Source organism: Danio rerio, chromosome 6, assembly GCF_052040795.2.
Source record: "Danio rerio strain M-AB ecotype USA chromosome 6, GRCz13ab, whole genome shotgun sequence".
In the NCBI taxonomy this organism is placed as follows: Eukaryota; Metazoa; Chordata; class Actinopteri; order Cypriniformes; family Danionidae; genus Danio; species Danio rerio.
The window spans coordinates 16,834,460-16,856,876 of record NC_141026.1 but is presented as its reverse complement, the minus strand read 5'-3'; the positions used below and the strand labels follow the sequence as shown (position 1 = coordinate 16,856,876).

Below are 22,417 nucleotides of genomic sequence, written 5' to 3'. Positions count from 1 at the left end.
GTGTTACACAGAATGCGGATCCTGGATACGACAACCATTATAAACATTTTAGATTACACTAAGAGGCACAATTACATTTTTAAATTACTCCTATATGTATACAGCTGAAAATATTCTAAATAATTTTTTTGCACAGACCATTTCGCTGTATAAGAAGTCTACCGTCAGGAGCCACTATTGATTTGGATTTGTTTGGATGTCTCAAATCTCAAAAAGCAGTAACTATTGACTTGCAAGACAATCAACAAGGACCTTAGACTGAGCTAAAACATCTGTAATATTCTTCTTTATTAAAAGAGGAGATATCCCTTTAGACTTTGCTTGCTTGAAGACTGTTTCAACGCTGGTTCATGAAGTTTTGCTGGAAAAAAAAAAAGTTGAAGGTCATGATGGTTACGTTTAGAAATTGATTTCTGTCATCATCTCCTAAGAAACAATACCTGACTCCTGCTCCTGGCATTTGCTGAAACCACTCGTGCTTTAAGATGTCATCTACAGTGATTCTCTTGGTTGGATCACAAATCAGGCACCTCGAGACCAAATCCTGGAATGCTGCAAGTGTTCACAAGAGAGCTGGTTAGTTACTGAGAGTTTCATGCTTGAAAATTGGTTTTGAAACATGTAGCTTGCGTTATGAAAAGGAGTGTGTGTTTTACACGTTGTGTGTTGTTAATGCCATTGTGTTATTGGTCCTGTAGTGTTTTCTTACCACTGGATATGCCGAACGGAAAAGTCAGACTGCAGTTCTGCATGTCTTCTAGTGATTTAAAGGGGTAAAAGCCACACATCGTTTTGTACATCAGGTAGCCCAGCGACCACACCGTTGTTGGGTCCGCCCGATATGTTAGGGTTGCAACATACTCTGGTGGGCAGCATCCTCCTGTTCATAAATATACAACACATATTCAGCTTAAGCATACATTTCAACTTATCAATTTCATATTTATATGCACACAAATCCAAATGCAACTCACCAGTAAATCCACCCACATAGACACTTTTAAGGAGTTCACCACAGCCAAAGTCTATCAGTTTGACTTGTTGTGTCTCGGTGTTGATCACACAGTTGTTTAACTTGATGTCACGATGGAAGACACCTCTGTCCAGACAGTGCTTGGTTCCGAGCAACACTTGGTACAACAGGCCTCGTGCCTCAAATTCCTTCATTGGCCTTTTGCGACTGATAAACGTGAGCAAGTTCTCGCTGGGTTGTGAATACTCCATGATGAGTATGTACCGTTGTTCCTCATCAAACCAGTCTATCATGTGCGCAACGTAAGGGCTTATCGGCTGTTGATTTAGCAGCAGGTTTAATGCCACTTCTGCCAACATTGGCTCGTAAAGCCCAGGCTGGAGAAAAAAGTTCAACAACAGAAGGTTAGGTATGTTTCAACATCACATTTCACTTGTATTATTTGGATTTAAATATGTGCATTATGTTTACTGCCAACTTACAACTGTGATATACTGGTCTGTTTTTAACTTGTTCACAAATTTGATGGCAACCTGCAAAAAACAAAACGAAATAAAAGTTGTTAATGAGGGGTTAAACTTCGGAAATTAAGAAGTATAGACATGAAATGTGAGCACTAATATGTATTGAACCTGTTGCTGATTTTGTTTGTGGATCCCCACAAACACATCACCGAAGCTTCCTCTTCCAAGCTTCTCTCCAATTTCATAAACTGCAGAAAATGGAACTGCAAAAAAGCACAAAAAGTTAATACTTTTACCAAAAAAAAAAAAAAAAATAGAGTGGTGTCTAACTTTACACCACAGTCCTGCAGAGATTAGTTACAACTTCTAGTAATAAATCTACAGTTCTTAAATAAGTTTTGAAAATCTAGAGTTTTTAAATTAAGTCGCAATCTTGAGCATGAGTTTGAGCAGGCAAAATTCTGTCTGACTTAGCTGTGAAAAGGGTGATAAAACAAAAGATGAACAAGATAAAACAAGTTGACGTGACAGGTCACATTTTATCTTCTATTGCTCTCACGTGTTCACTTAGTACAAATTAGCAGGTCAGAGCTTGGAGTCTATGGAGTGAAAAGTGCATTATGACCATGGCTTAAGCCTGAAAAGACTTGATTGGTCTGATCTGATGTGTCGAATTAAGGCTGAAGCTAAATTGTAAATAGATGTTTGAGTGTGTTTATATTTGACATTTATAATCTTTCGTAATAGGAGTAAATATAATTAAATTTTGAAGTTAAGACAAAACCAAAAAAAAACAAACAAACAAGAAAATCACTTTCTTTGCAGTCATATTCCAACAGGGAATTAGGAAAATAATAAAAGTGGATCAAGATTATTTGTACAGTACAGATGTATAAATGTATAAATACACAAAGTTACTAGGAAAAATAAAAACAATCAGTAAATGAACAAGAAAAGTTAAAACACTCACGATTAGATGGACCTGGCGATGCAGTGGTTCTCAACCATTTTTTATCTCCAAGACGCTTGTGCTTGGGAGCAGCTCGAGCAATCTTGGGCAAAAAAGGCTGGGAATCTTCTGAGAAATTGTCTGTTTGATCATCCAGATCAAATTTAACTACTGGCTCAGGAATCGGTGAATCAGGCTCTGCAACAGGTGGATGTGGCTCAAAAATGGGTATATCTGGCTCAGATGTTGGTGGATCTGGCTCAGGACTGGGTGGGTCTGGCTCAGATGTTGGTGGGACTGGCTCAGATGTTGGTGGGTCTGGCTCAGATGTTGGTGGGTCTGGCTCAGATGTTGGTGGCTCTGACTCAGGAATGGCTTGGTCTGGCTCAGATGTTGGTGGGTCTGGCTCAGATGTTGGTTGATCTTGCTGAGGAGTGTGTGGATTTGGCTTTGAAGCAGCTGAACCTTTGTCTGTCTGTGGATTAACCACATTGTGCTTCTTGTGTAGCCACAGTTTTTTAAAGAATGTATAGAAACTCCTCTTCTTCTTTGTTGTTGTTTTTTCTAGAAATCCCAGACACAAAAAAAGTTAGAAAATGTCACCCAAAATCAGAAGTCATATACAAAGACTATCTACCAAAAATAAATCAATTTTATAATTTTAAAACTAACAAAGATACCATGAAGTGCATAAATAAATACATGACTTTAAAGGGTTACTTTACAAGTGTGAAACAGCAATAAATTGACATTATGCTCACCTTTAGCTGGCTCTGGATTGGCTGGGTTAGCTTCAAAGTTTGCTGGCTTATTGCTGGTAGGACCAGAATGAAGATGAGTCTGATCGTCTACAGCCAAAGACTTAAGACCGGACAGACCAAGCTGAAAATCACTCTGATCGTCTACAGCTAGAGGCTTATGGCTGGACAGACCAAGCTGAAGATCAGTTCGATCATCTGCAGCTAGAGGCTCATGGCTGGACAGACCAAGCTGAAGATCAGTTCGATCGTCTACAGCTAGAGGCTCATGGCTGGACAGACCAAGCTGAAGATCAGTTCGATCATCTGCAGCTAGAGGCTCGTGGCTGGACAGAGCAGACTCAAGATGAGTCTGATTGTCTACAGCCAGAGACTCAAGGCCGGACAGACCAAGCTGAAGATCATGCTGATCATCTACAGGCAGTGACTCGAAGCTGGACAGAGCAGGCTGAAGACCAGACAAATCTTGTACAGATGTTGTCTTGAAATTAGATGGGCCTGGCTGTGGACCCACTGGTTCTGTGTCAGACGGAGGCTGAAAAGGAAACACTTTACTGCCTCGACGTTGACTCTGATTGGCTTTTTGTACAGTCAGCCATATGTTCTTGAAGAATGCACAAAGCCTGCTCTTCTTGCTTTTTGGTTGAGTTTCTGAAAAGAACCACAAAGATTGCCAGTTACTACAATTACTTTCTTTAACTTGAACTAAATCATTGAATATTTTACAATAAACATTACATCACCTTATGTGTGTGTGTGTGTGTGTGTGTGTGTGAGCTGGTATGTCGATGTTGGAGATAGCGTAGAAATACTTGAGAAGGTTGTCTTTCTGTACGTATGTTCCTTTCTGTCGTAGGTTTGTGAAGGTGAAAAAGTCTCGGAGACCTTTCGTACTTTTCGTGTGTGTGTGTTTAAGGCATTGATGTGCAATCAGTTTGGATCTAGACACGGATCATGATAAACATGATGCAAAAAAGAATATTTGTGCAGCATATGCTATATAGGGTTACTTGACACAAGTATGAAAAACAGCATATAAACACTAGGCTCACCTTCAGCAGGCTCTGGATTGGCTTTGTTTCCTTCAGAAAAGTTTGATGGCTTGTTGCTGGATGGACCAGGTTGAAGATCAGTCTTGTCGTCTACAGCCAGAGGCTCGATGCTGGACAGACCAAGCAGAAGATCCCGCTGATCGTCTACAGCCTGAGACTCAAAGCTGGACAGAGCAGACTGAAGATTATCTGTTGATGGGCCTGGCTGTGGACCCACGGGTTCTGTGTCAGACGGAGGCTGTGAAAAAGACACTTTATTGCCTCGACGTCGACGCCGATTGGCTTTTTGTAAAGCCAAACATTTCATTCTGAAGAAAGCACACAGGCTATTCTTCTTGTTGTTTGGTTGTGTTTCTGAAAACAATGACAAAAAAAGATTTCATGTTACAATTTTTTACCTTCTCTTATTAGTAAAACACTTTAATAATAATTATAATTTCAAGTTGTGTGTGTGTGTGTGAGAAGGATTAAAGATATTTATTTAGTTTGGACACTGAATATAAGGATCAGAATGAACAGGAACCACAAAAAATTGTACATTATATACTATAAAATATAATATTTAAATAATACTTATTTAAACGTTGTATTATAATACTTATAATATATGTATATTACATATCTATTGATGTTATGTTGATGTAATTTTCTCAGCCCATTTACTACGTTTAATCAGAGTAGATCTAAGATTGTCATTTGAGTTACATCACTGATCTTTTTATTTTGAACAGCTGAGAAAAACAAAGACACTACAATACATTAAATTAAATAAATGCTTACTAGTATTACATAAAAACATACAAATTATTTTTTTATAAAATTACTTTTAGCTTTTTTTATTGTGAATGTTACCGACATCAACAATGCATGACTAGACATAGTTATTGTGAATTACTATATAGCATTGACAGATTTTAGTTTCCCAGTTAGCATCTATTGTTGTCATTAAAATATATTTTTACATTTAAAATATAAAGGGATTGGTAAGTCTAATTACTCAAACTTCTTTGAGAAAAGCCTATAGGCTGCATTTAGTTTACAGTTTTAACTCGGGTAAAAAACTATAACTATTTCAGTTTTTATTTTATATTTCTTAAGACATTTTAAGCTCCAGGAGTCTCTTGCATATTCACAGTGGTTCCTTGTTGATGTCCGTAAGTTAAACATAATACGGAAACAGAGGCGCCAGGCCAGGTTGGGATGTCTGTAAATGTGGGCTGCCTACGAGCTCAGATGTAATTTGACATTTCGCTTAAATTATGAATTACGATGCTGGCCTCCATGTTGGATTTCTGAACATAGACATTGTGCTTGGAGAGTACGGTAGGCCTATCAGACTTTTGAACACTAGTAAATATGAACAAGAATTTACCTGTTGAGCTGTTCGCCATTGATGTGTCAGTAGAAGGCAAAACTGGCATCAAAGAAACGCGGTAAAAAACGCAGTGAACTGTTTTTTTCTCTCGCTTTCGCTCGATTACCGTTCAAGTGTGCAGTTTTCTGATATTCTGAAATGTTCCTCGGCCTCGGTGACGTCATGGAATCCGTGGAATCTTTCGAACGAATTTCGTATAATGCGGTCAAGGCTGTTAATTGAAACGTCACTGACATTTCTGACATGTTTTCCTATAGTCAGCAAAGTGGAGAAACTTCAACTCTATTACCAATAATCAATATTTATAATATAATATTGATATACAATTAATCAATAATTAAATCACTAAGTTTTTGGTTGGGTTTTTAGACTTATTTAAATAAAACGTCATCAAGGAAACAACTCTTCAGTTTAAAATATATTATTTAAAAATATATATTAGTCAGAATTATTAGCCCCCCTTTAATTTTTATTTCTTTATATATATATATATATATATATATATATATATATATATATATATATATATATATATATATATATATATATATATATATATATATAAACTTTACTAAACACACTAAATTAACAAAATGGACATATTTGTGGTTAACAAAACATAATCAAAACAATATAAATATAATTTACCCTAAATGATTTTTAAATAATATAACTTAATTTTACTTGTATCAGCTTTCACTTTCAAAAGGACAGCTTATCAGTGGTATTTACTGCAATGATTTGTTGATCATCAAATTTATGTCATAAACAAAAAGGAAAGGTACTTTTTTTTTTTTTTTTTTTTTACAAAAGTGTTTTTTATGCATGCACACAAGCACAGATAAACTTGTTTGTTGGTTTTAGTAAATTGTGGGGACATTCTATAGGTTTCCATTATATTTATACGGTATGACTGTATTTTCTATTGCTCTACCTCAACCCTTACAAGAAACTGTGCATTTTCACTTCATGTAAAAATCTCATCGTCTTTTGAAAAGCCAGAGAAGGCATTTAACAGATTTTTTTCAGTGCTTAAAGTCAAAATGAAATCATTTTACTATTCTTATTTCTAGATGTAGATTTTAGTGCTCCTAATCAACAATGTATCTGTGCACTTCAGTATTTTGTAAAATTGTATTTGCTCTCATAATTCTTTCATTAATTTTCTTTCAGCTTAGTCCCTTTATTCATCAGGAGTTGCCGTAATGAATCGCTAACTTATCCAGCATTTATTTTACTCAGAGGATGCCCTTCCAGCTGCAACCCGGTACTGGGAAAGACCCATACACTCTCACATGCACACACTTGCAGTACACTACAGCCAATTTAGTTTATTCAACTCACCTATATACTGCATGTCATTGGACTGTGGGGGAAATGGAGCACCCAGAGGAGACACATGCGAACAGAATGAGCATGCTCCATGCTCAAAGTTCACATACAAATACCAACTGACCCAGTCGGGACTCGAAGCAACGTCCTTCTTGCTGTGAGGTGACAGTGCTAACCACTGAGCCACTCTGTCACCCCACTCTCATAATCTTTAATCAAATTAGATGTTTCCTCCTCTCTTAAAATGACTTTTCTTCACTTTTGGTCACTTGGAATGCCTTTAAGACGGGACTAACGGTTCTTTAAGGTGGGGCTATCAGACCGTGTCTCATTCTGCACTGCGTTCATACAGTCATCAATTTTTCTCCATTTTGTTAGATTTTGTTTGCAACATCCATCTTTCAACAATCCAATCAGTTTCCAAAAGACAAGTCATCCACCACCCTACTTATTTTGTTTGGATGTTTGTCACAATATGGGGAAAAAACAACAATCTTTACTTCTTTTCATGCTGATTTCCCTAAAAATGAGAATTGCCATAATTTATTTAACTTGCGTCTTTTCAAACACATTCTGTTTAAGAAAGAATACAATATTTTAAAGAATAATAGTAGCTGGGGCTTTACGGTGGCACAATGGGTAGCACAGTCGCCTCACAGCAAGAAGGTTGCAGGTTCGAGTCCCGACTATGTCAGTTGGCATTTCTGTGTGGAGTTTGCATGTTCTCCCTGTGTTCGCGTGGGTTTTCTCCGGGTGCTCTGGTTTCCCTCACAAGTCCAAAGCCATGAGGTACAGGTGAATTGGGCAAGCTAAAATTGTCCATAGTGTGTGTGTGTGAATGATGTGAATGGGTGTTTCCCAGTGATGGGTTGTGGCTGGAGGGGCATCTGCTGGATGGAACAAATGCTGGATAAGATGGCGGTTCATTCCGCTGTGGGGACCCCAAATTAATAAAGGGACTAAGCTGAAAAGAAAATGAATGAATGAATATTGGTATCTAACATTTTGATTTCTACTGATTTCCATTGGATCAACTTTGTATTCAGCTGAAGAAATAAACAGATACATGTTTAGAGTTGCACAGTGATGTGTAATAGATGATAGATTTTCATTTTTGGATGGACTGTCTCTTTACCCATTTTCACTATTGTTCTCAACCACACTAACTGCAGCCAAGCTCATTGTACAACTTTGTCACATTATATAAAGTAAATCTTTAATTATATACATTAAAATCCACTTTTCCTGAAAATCCTTGATCATAAAAAGAGTTCAGCTTTTTTCTCCCTATAATACACATTATCACATGTGAGTTGTGTCCAAAAATGAAATGTTATTATGGTAAATGTAACAGAGTAAATGTAAAATGTAAATAAGTAAATGTGCATCATTCCAGAGTCCAGAACTGTCCTTTATTAATTGCACTCACATTTTAATAAATGACAAAATAAAAGTAGATCACATGCAGAATATGTATTAAACAATAGGCCCAGCTTTGCTCTTGTGCTCTACACAATGATGAGAAAGTTTGAACTAATCCAGTCTCAGTTTCAATGTGGAACATTCTGACATGTGCAAGCATTCATACACAAAATCCCTTTTTCACAATAAAAAACTACAATAGTAATCCAAAATCCTTTAGATACTTAATTCAAGTAAGAAATTTTATAAAGAGTCAACAGCGGAACCTGAGGAAAGACATCATTTAAACCAAAAGACACTGAGAAACCATAAAAAGGATTCAACTTTGAGTTAGACACAGGTTTTTGTAAAAGGTGCTAATGCCCTCTGCTGGACAGAACATAAACTGCTCCTGTATTTTTTTTAAATAGGTCTCTTTTCACTTCTTTTTCTTCTTCTTCTTCTTCCCCTCCTTCCCTTTCTTTTGCAATTTTCCTCCTTTAGTTTTCCCTTTCTTGAGAATTGCCTGTTCTTCACTGGCTTTAGCTGCTCGCGCTCGTTTTTTGCCCAGAGGTGTCCGGCTGTACCATGCCTACAAATACACACAACATAATATCAGTTTAAGTATACGCATAACTTGAGCTCAGTACACCAACATCATTATCCATCGTCATCATTTTGGAATTATAAGGATTTATCTGACATTTCTGTCAAAATTGAGTCATTCAAATTTTCCTATTTTGTGGCAACTTTACAAAACATTGTGCACATTTGGAGCTTTTTTATTTTATTTAGCTACAACATTAAACTCAGCACTTTGAATGCACACAATAGAACCAACCAGTATCATCTCAGAGGCCTGTTGAGTTATTTTACCCAAAAGATGCAGTTACACGTCATCACTATGGAGATGATTTACAGAGTCCCACTCTAGGCCAAATTTCAAATCCCCTGACTTTCACTGAAAAAAAATCTGAATTCTGTGACTTATAATGCACAGAAACACAGACAGATGTTTTTTTTGAGGAATGAGCAAACTAAACTGCCACAGGCAGGGGGCTGGATTTCACTTAAGTAATTGCTTGTTGACAAGCGGGAAGGAAGTTTTTAGGAGAATAGCCTAATAACAGTCGAAATGGGAAAAATGTAATATAAAAAGAGATTTAGAAAGGGGATTTAGAAAAATGACATTTTGTAATTGAAACCCTAGATTTAACATGCATTTTTTGTTAAAGTTGGTAAAAATTAGTTGCATAGCTTTAATTATTTTATACACACACACACACACCGGCCACTTTATTAGATACACCTTACTAGTTCTAGGTTGGACCCCTCTTTTTACCATCAGAACTGCCTTAATTCTTCGTGGCATAGACTCAACAAGGTACTGGAAATATTCCTCAGAGATTTTTGTCCATATTGATGTGATAGCATCATGCAGTTGCTGCAGATTTGTTGGCTGCACATCCATGATGTGAATCTCCCGTTCCATCACATCTCAAATGTGCTCGATTGGATTGAGATCTGGTGACTGTGGGGGTCATTTGAGTACAGTGAAATCATCGTCATGTTTTCTAGGCTGTGACATTGGCATGATGCTCAATTGGTACTAATGGGCCCAAAGCGTGCCAAGAAAATGTCCCCCACACCATTACACCACCACCAGCAGCCTGAGCTATAAAGACAAGACAGGTAGAATCCATGCTTTCATGTTGTTGACACCAAATTTTGACCCCACTATCTGAATGTTACAGCAGAAATCGAGACTCATCAGCCCAGGCAACGTTTCTTCAATCCTCTATTGTCCAGTTTTGGTGAGCCTGTGTGAATTGTAACCTGGGTTCCTGTTCTTTCCTGTGTGGTCTTCTGCTGCTGTAGCCCATTCACCTCAAGGTTGGATGTGTTGTGCATTTAGAGATGCTCTTCTGCATACTTCGGTTGTAACGAGTGTTCATTTGAGTTACTGTTGTCGTTCTATCAGCTTAAACCTGTCTGGCCATTCTCCTCTGACCTCTGGCATCAACAAGGCATTTGCGCCCACATAACTGCCACTCACTGGATATTTTCTTCTTTTCAGACCATTCTCTGTAAACATTAGAGATGGTTGTACATGAAAATCCCAGTAGATCAGCCGTTTCTGAAATACTCAGACTAACCTGTCTTGCACTAACAACCATGGCACGTTCAAAGTCACTTAAATCACCTTTCTTTCCTTTTCTGATGCTTGGTTTGAACTGCAGCGTCCTGACCATGTCTGTGTAACGGAGTCCAGCTAGTAAGTGCTGTGCAAGTAAACGTCACTCCTTTGACCTCCTAAGGTGCTCTAGTGACAGACGCTAGGGGCCATTCTTCCTCATTTTGATGCTCGGTTTGAACTGCAGCAGATCGTCTTGACCATTTCTACATGCCTAAATGCATTGAGTTGCTGCAATGTGATTGGCTGGTTAGAAATTTGTGTTAACGAGCAGTTGGGCAGGTGCACCAAATAAAGTGGCTGATGAGTGTACTGTATATATATTATAGTAGCTGCTTTCTGTCTTAATCAGAATAATTAAACAAATGATTCTTAAACCTCTGAATAACTGCAATATTTATAACTTTCTCATGCATATCAGTGTTACATTTTGGTACAACACTAACTTTGTTTTAAAACAAATGACTGAATTATTAAAATTAAATTATAACATGTAATAAATTCTATAATAAATTAATTATTTATAAAAAAAGAATGAAATTGTTTGTGTTTTTTGAATATTAAGGCTTTAATTAATATTTAGCAAGATAAGAAAACCTTATAATCTCAATCCGAACAATAGTATCTCGATGCAGTCTTTATGATGCAAGCTGAGATTGCATCACTCAGCGATGCAATGTCAGACTCAGAGCACAATAAAAAGCATTGGATGCAGCTCAAATTGCACTGCACCGAGTCTGCAGCCAGACCCCTCTCAAACCGAAAGGGATTTTTTAGGTATCCTGTTCTATCTGCATGTTTCCTGCAATCCTCACTTGACTTTGAAACTGTACATAGATTTTCAGTCATTTTATTTCATTTAGCATCCTTTCTGCTATAATAAATGCAAATATCGCTTATAATGCAGATAAAACCTTATAATTTCATTAGAACATTAGAAACTCTCTGACCTTAAAGCTCTCTTCCTCTTCTTTATAGACAGGGTCTTGTCTTGCGAGAGGAGGGATAAACTCCACTGCAGTGAGGGGTCTCTTGGCCTGCAGCTCCAGGCGGTGGGGGATTAGGATAGTTTGGATGGCCTGAAGAATGTGTCCCTGTGCGTAACCATCAGTAACTTTAGCTAAAGAGCTCAGGTCCAGTTTAGGGTCCAGTAGAGCACCGTGTGCTTGAAGGAGTTCCTTCCACAGAGCTGAACACAAAAGATACATTAGTCTATGTTTTAGTGTAGAAATTCAAAGTATGTGCTATTTTGGTATCTATTTTAAATAAAAAGACGTGATTTTTATACACACAGTAATATAAAGTATTAGTAAAATAAAGTACACAGCGAATAAACTATCTATTTTAACAGTAGAACCACCCGAATTAGACAAAACAATCTATTCATATTTGGACTGTACTGAATCAGTCATGTCATGTTCTGAATACAATAATATTCAAAACTTCTTGAGGGTTTGAAATAAAGATTTTAGTGTCTTTTATCACATATTATGATCTTCTTAGCAACATGTAATTAAATAAGAGTTCTTAGACCTCCCCGAATGTGTTTTACTTTAGAAATCCAGCAACAATCTATTTTATTTCAATACAGCTTTGCACTTTACAGCACTCTGAAGTTATCAAAGACAACCATATGCAGCCACTACTGGAATTCAAATACATGAAGAAGATAAATAAATTGACCTGTTATGGTAGGATAAAAATAAACCTTGAAGACTAAATGAAAATTATAATGAATGAAAATCTTTTGTTGCTAATCACAGTTGTAAATTATAAGTAGATCATTATTTTGATCATTTAAAAAAACTCGTATATGTTGGATTAAATAATGAAAACCCACTATTAATTTTCATAGTAAAACATTTTTGAACATCTATGGAAAAAGTATTGCATATGGTGAAGTTGACTGACGGTAGAAACAGTATGGCACAACTGTTTTTGGTTCTTAATTTTAAATTTAAATGGATCATACTTTATTTTAAGATTAAATTTGAACTATTAACTATGCATTTTGCCTCAATCATTTAGTAATTTACAAGTGATGCACATTATGATCATGTAGAATATGTACTTTATAAGTATTAATAAACAGTAAATATATGTTAAAAGTTTATCCAAAAATTAGAACTATTTTTTTTAGTTATCCACTTTTACCAAACACCAGTTTAAGTTTCTTTCTTCTATTAAGCACAAAGAAAGACCAAAGAAGGTAAGGAGGAAAAAAGAAGAGAAAAACAGTCATTGATGTCCAGTTTTTTTATTCCCACTATGGATATCAATGGCTGTTTCCCCCCAACATTTTTGAATGTAACTTATTTAGTGTTCAACAGAAGAATTAAAATGTATACATGTTTAAAATCATTTGAGTGTGAGTAGACAGAAAGTACAAAAATGTTCACTCTTGGGTGAACTCTCTCTTTAATAACAACCATGTTAATAAACAAGAAGTTAACAGTGAGAACTGGTCCCTATACTAAAGTGCTACCTAAAAATGTACTAAAAGACTAAACTATATATGAACATTTCAAATGACTTCAAGGCACTACATTTGTTTTAGATATGTTTCATTTAAACAAATCTAGTACCCTGAAACAATAAAAATGGTCCATGAACACCTTTTTTGCTAGTTAAATTAATATTATTCGTTATTATTAAATAAATAATATTATATATATGTTTGTTAAATACATTTGTGAAATGTATTCAAGGTCTTTTTCTGACCTGTACTAAGTAAAAAGGACTTTTTGCTGCTTGTTCTAACTACAATTTTAAAATGAGCTAAATCAACACAATTCTTGAGATTTAAGCTGAAGAAACAACTTATTTGTTTTTTGTTTAATCTCCTTATATTTGTCAAAACATTCATCAAAATTTTCTTTTTTGGCTTAGTCCCTTTATTTAATCTAGAGAAAGCACAGTGGAATGAACCACCTGCGAAAACAAATAAGTTAACTTAATAATTTTGTGCTGGGACAAAATAAAGGAATTGTTTTTTTTTTCACAATGAACATGGTTTATGTATTCATACATGGAACATATATAATATATAAAGGATCACATTAAATGCTGTGGGTGCGTGTTTAGGCAGAGCAGAGCATTCGTTTGGCTTTGGACAGATAAGTTCGACTCATAACATTTTATGATATTTTAGATAATAATATTTTATTATTTATATGGTAATCCCCTGAGAGGTTATCAATTTTTACTTTTTATTTTTGGTGTTTTCCTGGGTTGAGTGCACCGCCGGGGTTGCATTTCTGGACCAACAGTTCAGCTGTGCACCAGTGGTATCAGCTGCTTAAAGAGGCTTGACTCTTGGGAAAACACAAGAGTTAGGTAAGTTTAGTCAGTGGGACATGTGGGTTAGTTAGGGGGATATTTGATTATGAGCCGATTGCTTATGTCCGAAGTTTAGATCTAAGTCGTAAGTATTCATTAGTACTGTATTTGGGTAAGTTTTTTCTAGTCTTTTTGGGATGATTCTGTTGGAAAATATTGTTGGGGAACCTGTTGGCTGTCATGGCTGATGGGAGACCCTCAGAGAATGAAATTGAGCAGGTGATTTTGTAAGCAATTTAATGTTGCTACCGAAGTTTAATGAAAAAGATCCTGATGCTTTCTTCTCTTTATTCGAAAGTGTAGCTGATGAATGAGTGGGGCCAAGTGCTGTCCGTACAATTATGTTGCAGTCGGGGCTTGTGGGAAAAGCTCAAGAGGCTTATACTGCGCTTTCAGTGGAAGATCGTGGGGATTGTGAAAAAATAAAATCTGCAGTTCTAAAAGCGTTTGAAGTAGTTCCTGAGGCGTATCGTATACATTTTCATACTTGGAAAAAAATGATAGACAAAATTATGTTGAATTCCTTTGCGAATTGGCTACCCATTTCGTTCGCTGGTGTTTAACCTCTAATTTTATTTATATTGTTTCAGAATTCATTGCCACATACATTAATAAAATAAGCCAGCAACTGCGAGTAAGGCTGCTGTATTAGCCAATGATTTTGTGGTAACGCATAAAAAGTGGATGAGTGATTATCAAATGAATAGGGGCAGGAATTATCCTACTGAAGAACTGAGATTAAATATTCAAAAACCTGAGTTTAAAGCATAGAAAATGTTACATGTACCATCAAGACCCATTCCTGATTCTGTGTGCCATTATTGTTTTGATGAGGGCCATTGGAAAAAAAAATGTCCTGTCCTAAAAAACATACAAATGCGTGAAGGTTCAAAACCGCAAAATAGTTAATCTGTTTCATATACTGATTTTGTTCACCCTGAACTGTGTTTTGGGTAAACATTTGGTGTGATTGTTTGGGTTTGGTTCTTGTTTGATGGTGGTCTTGTTGTGTCTTTTTTTCTCCTTAAATGCTTTCAGGATCCGGTTTGCTGGAGGAGGGAAGATTGGGCAGGTAAACTGTAGAGCCTGCATGATTGTTGATTGGTGGGTGGTTCATCTTACCTGAGACCCATTTTGTGGTGCCTACAAAGAATCCAACATTTGACTTGTATATTATAAGGTCACATAGACTAATTTACAGGCACAATTGCGACCATAATGGTTGCAATTACGAGCCCTGATATTTGTTTGCTGGCAATCGCACCATGATTGAAAGTGTATGCATATTAGCGTATGGGTGTAATATGTGTATGTCATAGACACAGTGTATTTACTGGTCTGGCCACTTTTATAAGGTGTCCACCTGTCCAATTACTCGTTAACGCAAATTTTTAATCAGCCAATCACATGGCAGCAACTCAACGCATTTAGGCATGTATACATGGTCAAGATGATCTGCTGCAGTTCAAACCGAGCATCAGAATGAGTAGCTGGAAAAAGAAATTAAAGTCATTTAATTGAATGTGACATGATTGTTGGTGCCAGATAGGCTGGTCCAAGTATCTCAGAAACTGCTGATCTCTAGGCTTTACTAGAATGATCTGAAAAAGAGAAAATATCCAGTGAGCGGTTTGTTTGAGAAGTGTGAGTGCTCTAAATCGGGCTAAGGCATGGATCAGTTGGCCGGCCCTGGCCCGGTTGGAAGAGGTGTGCCAGAGCATAGTTCACTTGGGCTCAGGCACGGTACGCTTGTAGCGTGAGTGCAAAGCGCACCTGAGCCCAAAACTGAAGGCGAGACGTGACTTTAAGGGACTGTTTGATATGGATGAATTAATAATTATAACTGTTCAATGAACACAAACTGTCGTAGATTATTAAAGACACAAACCCCTCACTGCACGATAACTGCATCTTCAGCAAACCTCCTAATACCTGCAGCACGAGGACTTTGATTGTTTATGAGCACCAAAAGTAACTGATCTGTTAGGCAAAATATTTGACTATGTGTCACTGCATCTCAAACCACTAAAATGATATAACTAAAGAAATCTCTACTGTGCTGAGCGAGAGCGTTTCTTTTCTGTTAAACTGAACAGCGCATCATCGATGACGTAAGCATGCTCAGGAGTGCGGGTTGACGGGGGATACAGGATGGGAGACAAATGTGCCTCGGCCCGGTTTAAGGCAACTGTACATAGTGTGAGTACACCCTGAGGCTACAATTGGCACAGACTCACCAAAAATTGAGCAATAGTAGATTGGATACACGTTGCCTGGTCTGATGAGTTTTGATTTCTGCTGCATTCAGATGGTAGGGTCAGAATTTGCCATGAACAAGAAGAAAGCATGGATCCATTCTGTATTGTATCAGCAGTTCGGGCTGGTGGTGATGGTGTAGCGATGTGGGGGATATTTTCTTGGCACATTTGGGCCCATTAGTACCAATTGAGCATTGTGTCAACGCTACAGCCTGAGTACCAATCCAATAGAGCACCTTTGGAACATGATTGAACAGTAGATTTGCATCATGGATGTGCAGCCGACAAATCTACAGCAAACACATGATGCTATCATGTTAAATGAACCAAAATATCTGAGGAATGTTTCCAGTACCTTGTTAAATCTATGCCAATAAGGATGAAGGCAGCTCCGAAGGCAAAAGTGGTCCAACCAGGTACTGGTAAGGTGTACCTAATAAAGTGGCCAGTGAGTGTATAACTTTTATTTTATTTTTTTAAATGTTAGCCACCACCAACATTTTTTATGTTTTGTTTTTGCGGCTCTAAATATTTTCTGCTAGGAATATGTGATAATATTACATATCAAAATAAAGAGTCTGTGCACTTAAACTTGATATTTCTGAAGTTTATTTCTTTTAAATAACAGTTTTTAGCATTACTAAACTATTAAAGCTGTAGGTTCAATTGGGCTGAGGACAAGTGCAATGACAGGGTTTGTACATTTGTAAAATGTTTTTTAATAAAGGAAAACAAATCTGAGACCGAAATGAATTTCATATTCCTTTACAATACAACTGACAGAAATCAACCATCAGTCCATTTTTGGGTTGAAATAGTTTTTATTCACTTTATTTTATTTTACAGACAGATAATGTATGTTTCTGGTAAAATGTGCCATATGCATTAATGCAGAGACATGTTAATACACATCTGTCAATCAATTTGGTGGCTGGGGAAAACCGCACTCTTACGTCACGTAATGGTGGGCCTCAAAATAACTGGGATTTGAATTCTATTTTAAAGAAAGAAATTCTTTTTTCCGATGTCCATGTAACTCTACATCTAATGCTCATTAATTGTTTTTTTGTTGTTGTTGTTGCTTGGTTTTTGTGGTGTTGTTCTTTATTTCACTAGTCCAAATGTAATTTGCGGTATTACAACTACAAATAAGACCAACATGCAATAGGCAATCAGCTTTCTGTTATTGAACTCACTGCGTGCGCCGAATGTGACGTCATCGCTGTGTTCTAAATTGTCAGAGACCTTCTTGCTGTGAGGCGACAGCACTAACCATTGTGCCACCCCATCGCCCAACTTTGTTATCATTATGATAAATAAAAAATAATAAAAAAAATTTTGTTTAAAAATCTTTAATGATATTAATGAAATGACGTAGTTCCAGAAACTTCCTTCTCCTCTGCTTATCTGTCGGTTTCTTTTGACAGGCCCCTGTCGTTATAATAAAAATATCACAACTGTCAACGCGTCAAGTATAAAAGCGAAGGTGCGCAATGCGGCGCCAGGCGAAAGTATAAATCAGCCTTAAAATGTTTGTTTGTTTTTTCCTGTAGTTCATTAGTGCATCTAACCTGTCTTCAGTACTGTTCAATTTAAATAATTTTATTTTACCATAAATTTTGTGATTTTTCATTTTCTCTCATGTGTTTTTGATATTGTGATTATAGTTCTTAAATTTAATACTTAATTTTCTTAAAGACTTAAAAAGTCTTAAACTTGACATGATGTCTGCAGAAACCCTGTTTTCATCATTGGTGCCCTTTAACGAAATTTAAAACAAAACATTTTGTCTTTGCCAATGAATGAAGGTCAGTATTGCAGTATTGGTTCATTATCTTTCATCATGGATGTATCATCATTGAATAAACATTAAGCATTTATTTTGTTTAATTATGTTTTTCTAACCCCACAGTGTCTGTGAGATTCTGTGCATATTTTCACGGCAACTGTAATATGTACGGTGCTTATTTGACATAATTTTCTACTGTGCCTGAACAGATAAACAAAAGATTATACCTATTAAGAACTCTAAAAAGTCAGACTTTCATCTATTTGTATAGTGCACAGACAACACTAAACTTTTTTTTTCTTGGAATAATGTATATTTGTATTATAAGTCATTTGAATTTTCATTCAGTTTTATGAATTAACTGGTTTAATAAGAGTAAAAACAAAACCTTTGAAGAAACAATAACTAGAATATATTTCATTATATCATCTTCAAGATATAAAAGATAAACAGTAAATACTTATTAATAATTTGAAATAAATGTATTGTGTCCAAACTATGTTTCAGCATCAAAATATTTTGTAGTTGTAAATATTGCTAACACAGATTTTCTCAATTGCTTTGGCTCAATTCTTGATTGAAATTTTTATTTTTCAAAACAATAAGTTTAGATTTCTGAACAATTCATTTATTCTTCACATCAGATTGGCATTTCTTATTGATTGGCAAATCGTTCTGTTTGTAATTTGGACCAAAACTTTTTACATATGGCTTATTGATCAAAACTGATGAGTTGATTCTGATTTAAAATGTCAAACTCTTCACAACTTTTCGATCATTTTTTATCGTGTAAGCCATCACACTCAAAACAATTCATACAATTATTAAACATTTGAATACGCACATTTACACCATACATACAATGTTTGCAATTTCAATAAAAGTTTGACTGTTTAAATGAGAATTGACTCATTAGTTTTGATCAACAAGTCATATGCTATTAGTTTTTGTCTAAACTACAAACAAATGCACTTACTGTCTACACACAAGCAACAATAGAAGCAAAGCTTACAGTTTATTTATTTATTATTATTATTTTTTACAATCGCTATTTCGATACATGTAACAAATTTCCTAAACTCTTAACATGGTTAGCACAACATCCATCTTTGTAGGCTATACAATTAACACATTTATTGTTGCTTTGATACAAAATGCATACAGGTAACACCAATTGAAAATGCTTGAACTACTTTTACACACAAGCTTGACCAAGACCAAAACAATGTGATTTTATAGTCAAATTTACAAATGCTTTTACAGTGTACGTCAGAACAGATAACATCATGTTCTAAATAGAACTTATATAGGCTAAAGTCAAAGTGAACAGCTGTTCATATTGTGAATTGAAACACAAATATATTCCCTGTATTTTATTACAACTTCGGTGCTTTTTCCGTTTGGATATCTTACAGTAATGTCATTTTGCAAATATAATTCAGTGTCTACGTTTTTTTTTTTTTACATAAACTGTACATTTTATAAGCTACTATGGTTGTTTATTTTTTGTATTGAATTTCTGCAGCAAAAGAAACAAAATGCCTGCAAAATGTAGAGAGGCTTCAAAGATAAGAGCAGGCCTGACACATAAAACAATGCAGTTTCAGTGTTTTTTTTTTTTTTTGTTCAATGTGTTATGATTGACTAAATGTTTCTGTTGGAAGAGAACATGTGTTAGGCAAAGTGTATTGTGTTAGTTTATTATTGTATTTTGAACATTAGCTTTGGGGTTTAGTTTACAATGTGTGAGTTTGAATATGAAAATAACCGTTTTGCAAATTGTTTGTTTTAGGTGTTGGTGTATTAAGAGTTTAAAAAACTAGTTAAACGTGTTGAAAAAACTGTCATATGGCCCATTTCCACTGAGTGGTATGGTACAGTTCGGTACGCTTTTATGGCCTTTTCTACTGTCAAAAGGCGTACCGTACTGAACCGTACCATACCAGTTTTTCGGCCCCCTTTGGAAAGGGTACCAAACACCAGAAAGGATAGCAAAAAAATAATAACTGAATGACAATAAAAGAGCCACTATGTTTTAAATACACAGCCGAGAGATCTTTTACAGCGTAAATATATATACATATAATAACGGGCCATGGTTATCCTGGGCTCAAACAAACCTTGTCGTCATCTGGATAATAAGCCACAATGCCAGAAAAGAAGAGCAGATTTACCCTGTGCCCCTTAGTTTTTTACAAGCCAGTCTGAAGCTTGAGCGGTTTCGTAAACTTCTTAAGCTGATGATAATAACGTGAGCTTGATTACTGACGTGCTTTTGAAACCCGATCTTATCGGAAACTGACAAACCCGAGACTGAAGAGTGAAAAAACAAAAGAGAAGCTGGGAAAAAGAAGCACATTTTTTTAGCAAATGCGAACAAACTGCCATGTTAAAATCAAATCAAATTACTTTTATTGTCACATCATCAGCAGCACGTATGCTATGATGCGTGTAAAGCTCAGGTGCTGGCTCCAGACAGTGCAAAATACAGATAGTGCAAATACAACAACAGTGAAAAATACAGACAGTGCAAATAAAATGACAGTGCAAATACAACAATAGTATCTGGATGCAGCCTTTACAATGCAAGCTGAGACCCCTCTCAAATACAATGACAGTGCAAAATACAGACAGTGCAAATACAATGACAGTGCAAAATACAGACAGTGCAAATACAATGACAGTGCAAATACAACGACAATGTAAAATTGACAGCGATATATACAATGAATAGGTGTCCACATAGTTGTAGGCAGTATTGTTTCAAGTATGGATTGGTTAAAGTGCAGTGCATGCTACATATTGAAGGTGTGCAGTGAGGGGTATAGAAGAGTCTGTGTGTGGTGTGTTAAGTGTTCAGTGTTTAACTATTATCGTCATCTTTTAGACTATTATGAACTAGTTATAACAGAGGCTACATGTGCTGCTGAAGATTACAGACTCAGATGAGAGGTTTGCTCTGACTGTGGGACTATACAGAAGTATTTATGTGTATAAAGTGTCTGTTTTGTGAGAAGTGCTTGTCATATTATATGTAAACGACCCGTATAGCTTTACTGTAGACATTTTCTCGAGTGAAAATGACGTCGACTGAAACTTTCTGTCATACACCACGCCCACCAAAAGGGTACCCTTGGTAGTAGAAACGCACTCCTGATAAAGGTGACCCGTACCGACCCGTACCATACTGTACCAGTCAGTGGAAACTAGCTAATAGTGATTGTAAAAAAAACCCTGTAAACTAATAAGAAATGCTGCTCTGAAGTGAACAATAAGCTAAATGTTCAGAGATCTAAACTTATTGTTTTGAAAAATATTTTTTTTTAAAATAGAGCCAAAGCAATAGAGAAAAACTAAAACAAACAGACTAAGTAGGAAAACCCTAATAAAGACAACTTGTGTGTATGTGTGTGTCCCTTGTAAAGTTAATGTGATTGGGACAAAATGTCAATTAAATGTTAATTACGTGATGTTAACAATATACAAAATACAGTATGGTAAATAATGTACAGTATAAAATCATTAGGTCTATAGTAAGCACATGTGTATGTGTGCTTGTACATTTTTACCATGTTCTGTGCACAAATTTGTACTCAGAAGTGAGATAAACCTGGCACAAACCTCAATTTGGAGATATTGTCATTAGTAAAAACTGTCGAAATTTTTTTTATATTTAATAACTGATGTCACTCAAATAAAATAAAAAAATATGGCTTTATTGAGGAGCTGACCGATACAGTCATTATAATCTCACATCAAAGTTTTTTTTTTTTTTAGACTTTTCTTTCTTCGTTCTTTCAATTCTCAGGTTTGTTGACCATCAGCTTGGTGAGTCTGAGTCCTTTAAAGGGATCGTTCACCAAACATTCAACTAGCTGTTAATTTACACACTCATGCCAACATTTTTAGCTGAATCTGAGGTCCTTAGTGATTCATGTAATGGAAGTTACTAATAGTTACTCTTTTTGTTTCGCGACGTTGTGTAGATCAATGCTGCCAAGACCAAACACATCAACATTGCCATATACATAATTAATTATCCTACTAAATCTCTCAGTGTTGTCATGAAAGAAATATAAAGTTATTCGCCTGCTATGTTATCAACTACTTGGCGCAAGTGATTTGGTTACTGTTGCCTCAACATTTAAATGCATTCTTAGTGCTACAAATCTTTTCCCTCCTCCACCCCAGCTCCACCTGTTTAGATCTGCTATGGGGGTTACATGTGTTTGCGACAGCAATGTGTTATATTCAGCAGGGAACGACATGAAGGACCGCCTGATGGCCTGGAGCTGGATTGTTACTGGCCAGATCAGGCCGGTTCAGTGTGTTATACAGAATGCGGATCCTGGATACGACAACCATTATAAACATTTTAGATTACACTAAGAGGCACAATTACATTTTTAAATTACTCTTATATGTATACAGCTGAAAATATTCTAAATCATTTCTTGCACAGACCATTTCACTGTATAAGAAGTGTACCGTCAGGAGCCACTATTGATTTGGATTTGTTTGGATGTCTCAAAT

At 36.0% G+C, this 22,417-nt stretch overlaps 2 protein-coding genes across 3 annotated transcripts in view; both read right to left on the bottom strand.

Annotated features, from left to right (window-relative positions):
• Window positions 1-264: 264 nt before the first annotated feature.
• Window positions 265-5,722, bottom strand: LOC141386212 (uncharacterized). Of its 2 annotated transcripts, none has more exons than XR_015493380.1 (10): window positions 5,569-5,722; window positions 4,197-4,550; window positions 3,148-3,795; window positions 1,799-2,950; window positions 1,606-1,762; window positions 1,456-1,506; window positions 975-1,350; window positions 710-880; window positions 441-552; window positions 265-361 (listed from the first exon to the last, which is right to left on the bottom strand). XR_015493380.1 is itself a non-coding variant. In XM_087256869.1 (10 exons), the coding sequence occupies exons 1-10, from the start codon at window positions 5,615-5,617 to the stop codon at window positions 349-351; spliced, it is 2,412 nt and encodes an 803-aa protein (XP_087112995.1). In that variant the 5' UTR covers window positions 5,618-5,722; the 3' UTR covers window positions 265-348. The 2 variants fall into 2 exon arrangements, 1 of the variants encoding a protein (XP_087112995.1); XM_087256869.1 differs by having other exon boundaries at window positions 1,606-1,700; window positions 2,408-2,950.
• A 2,571-nt stretch (window positions 5,723-8,293) lies between these two features.
• drc11 (dynein regulatory complex subunit 11) overlaps window positions 8,294-22,417 on the bottom strand; it is a 174,938-nt gene continuing 160,814 nt past the window's right edge. Inside the window, exons 18-19 of the mRNA XM_087255608.1 lie at window positions 11,449-11,687; window positions 8,294-8,896 (exon numbers count right to left, since the gene is read on the bottom strand). Of these exons, the coding sequence (XP_087111734.1) occupies window positions 8,744-8,896; window positions 11,449-11,687 (392 nt within the window). The 3' untranslated portion in view covers window positions 8,294-8,743. The remainder of the gene's footprint in view (window positions 8,897-11,448; window positions 11,688-22,417) is intronic.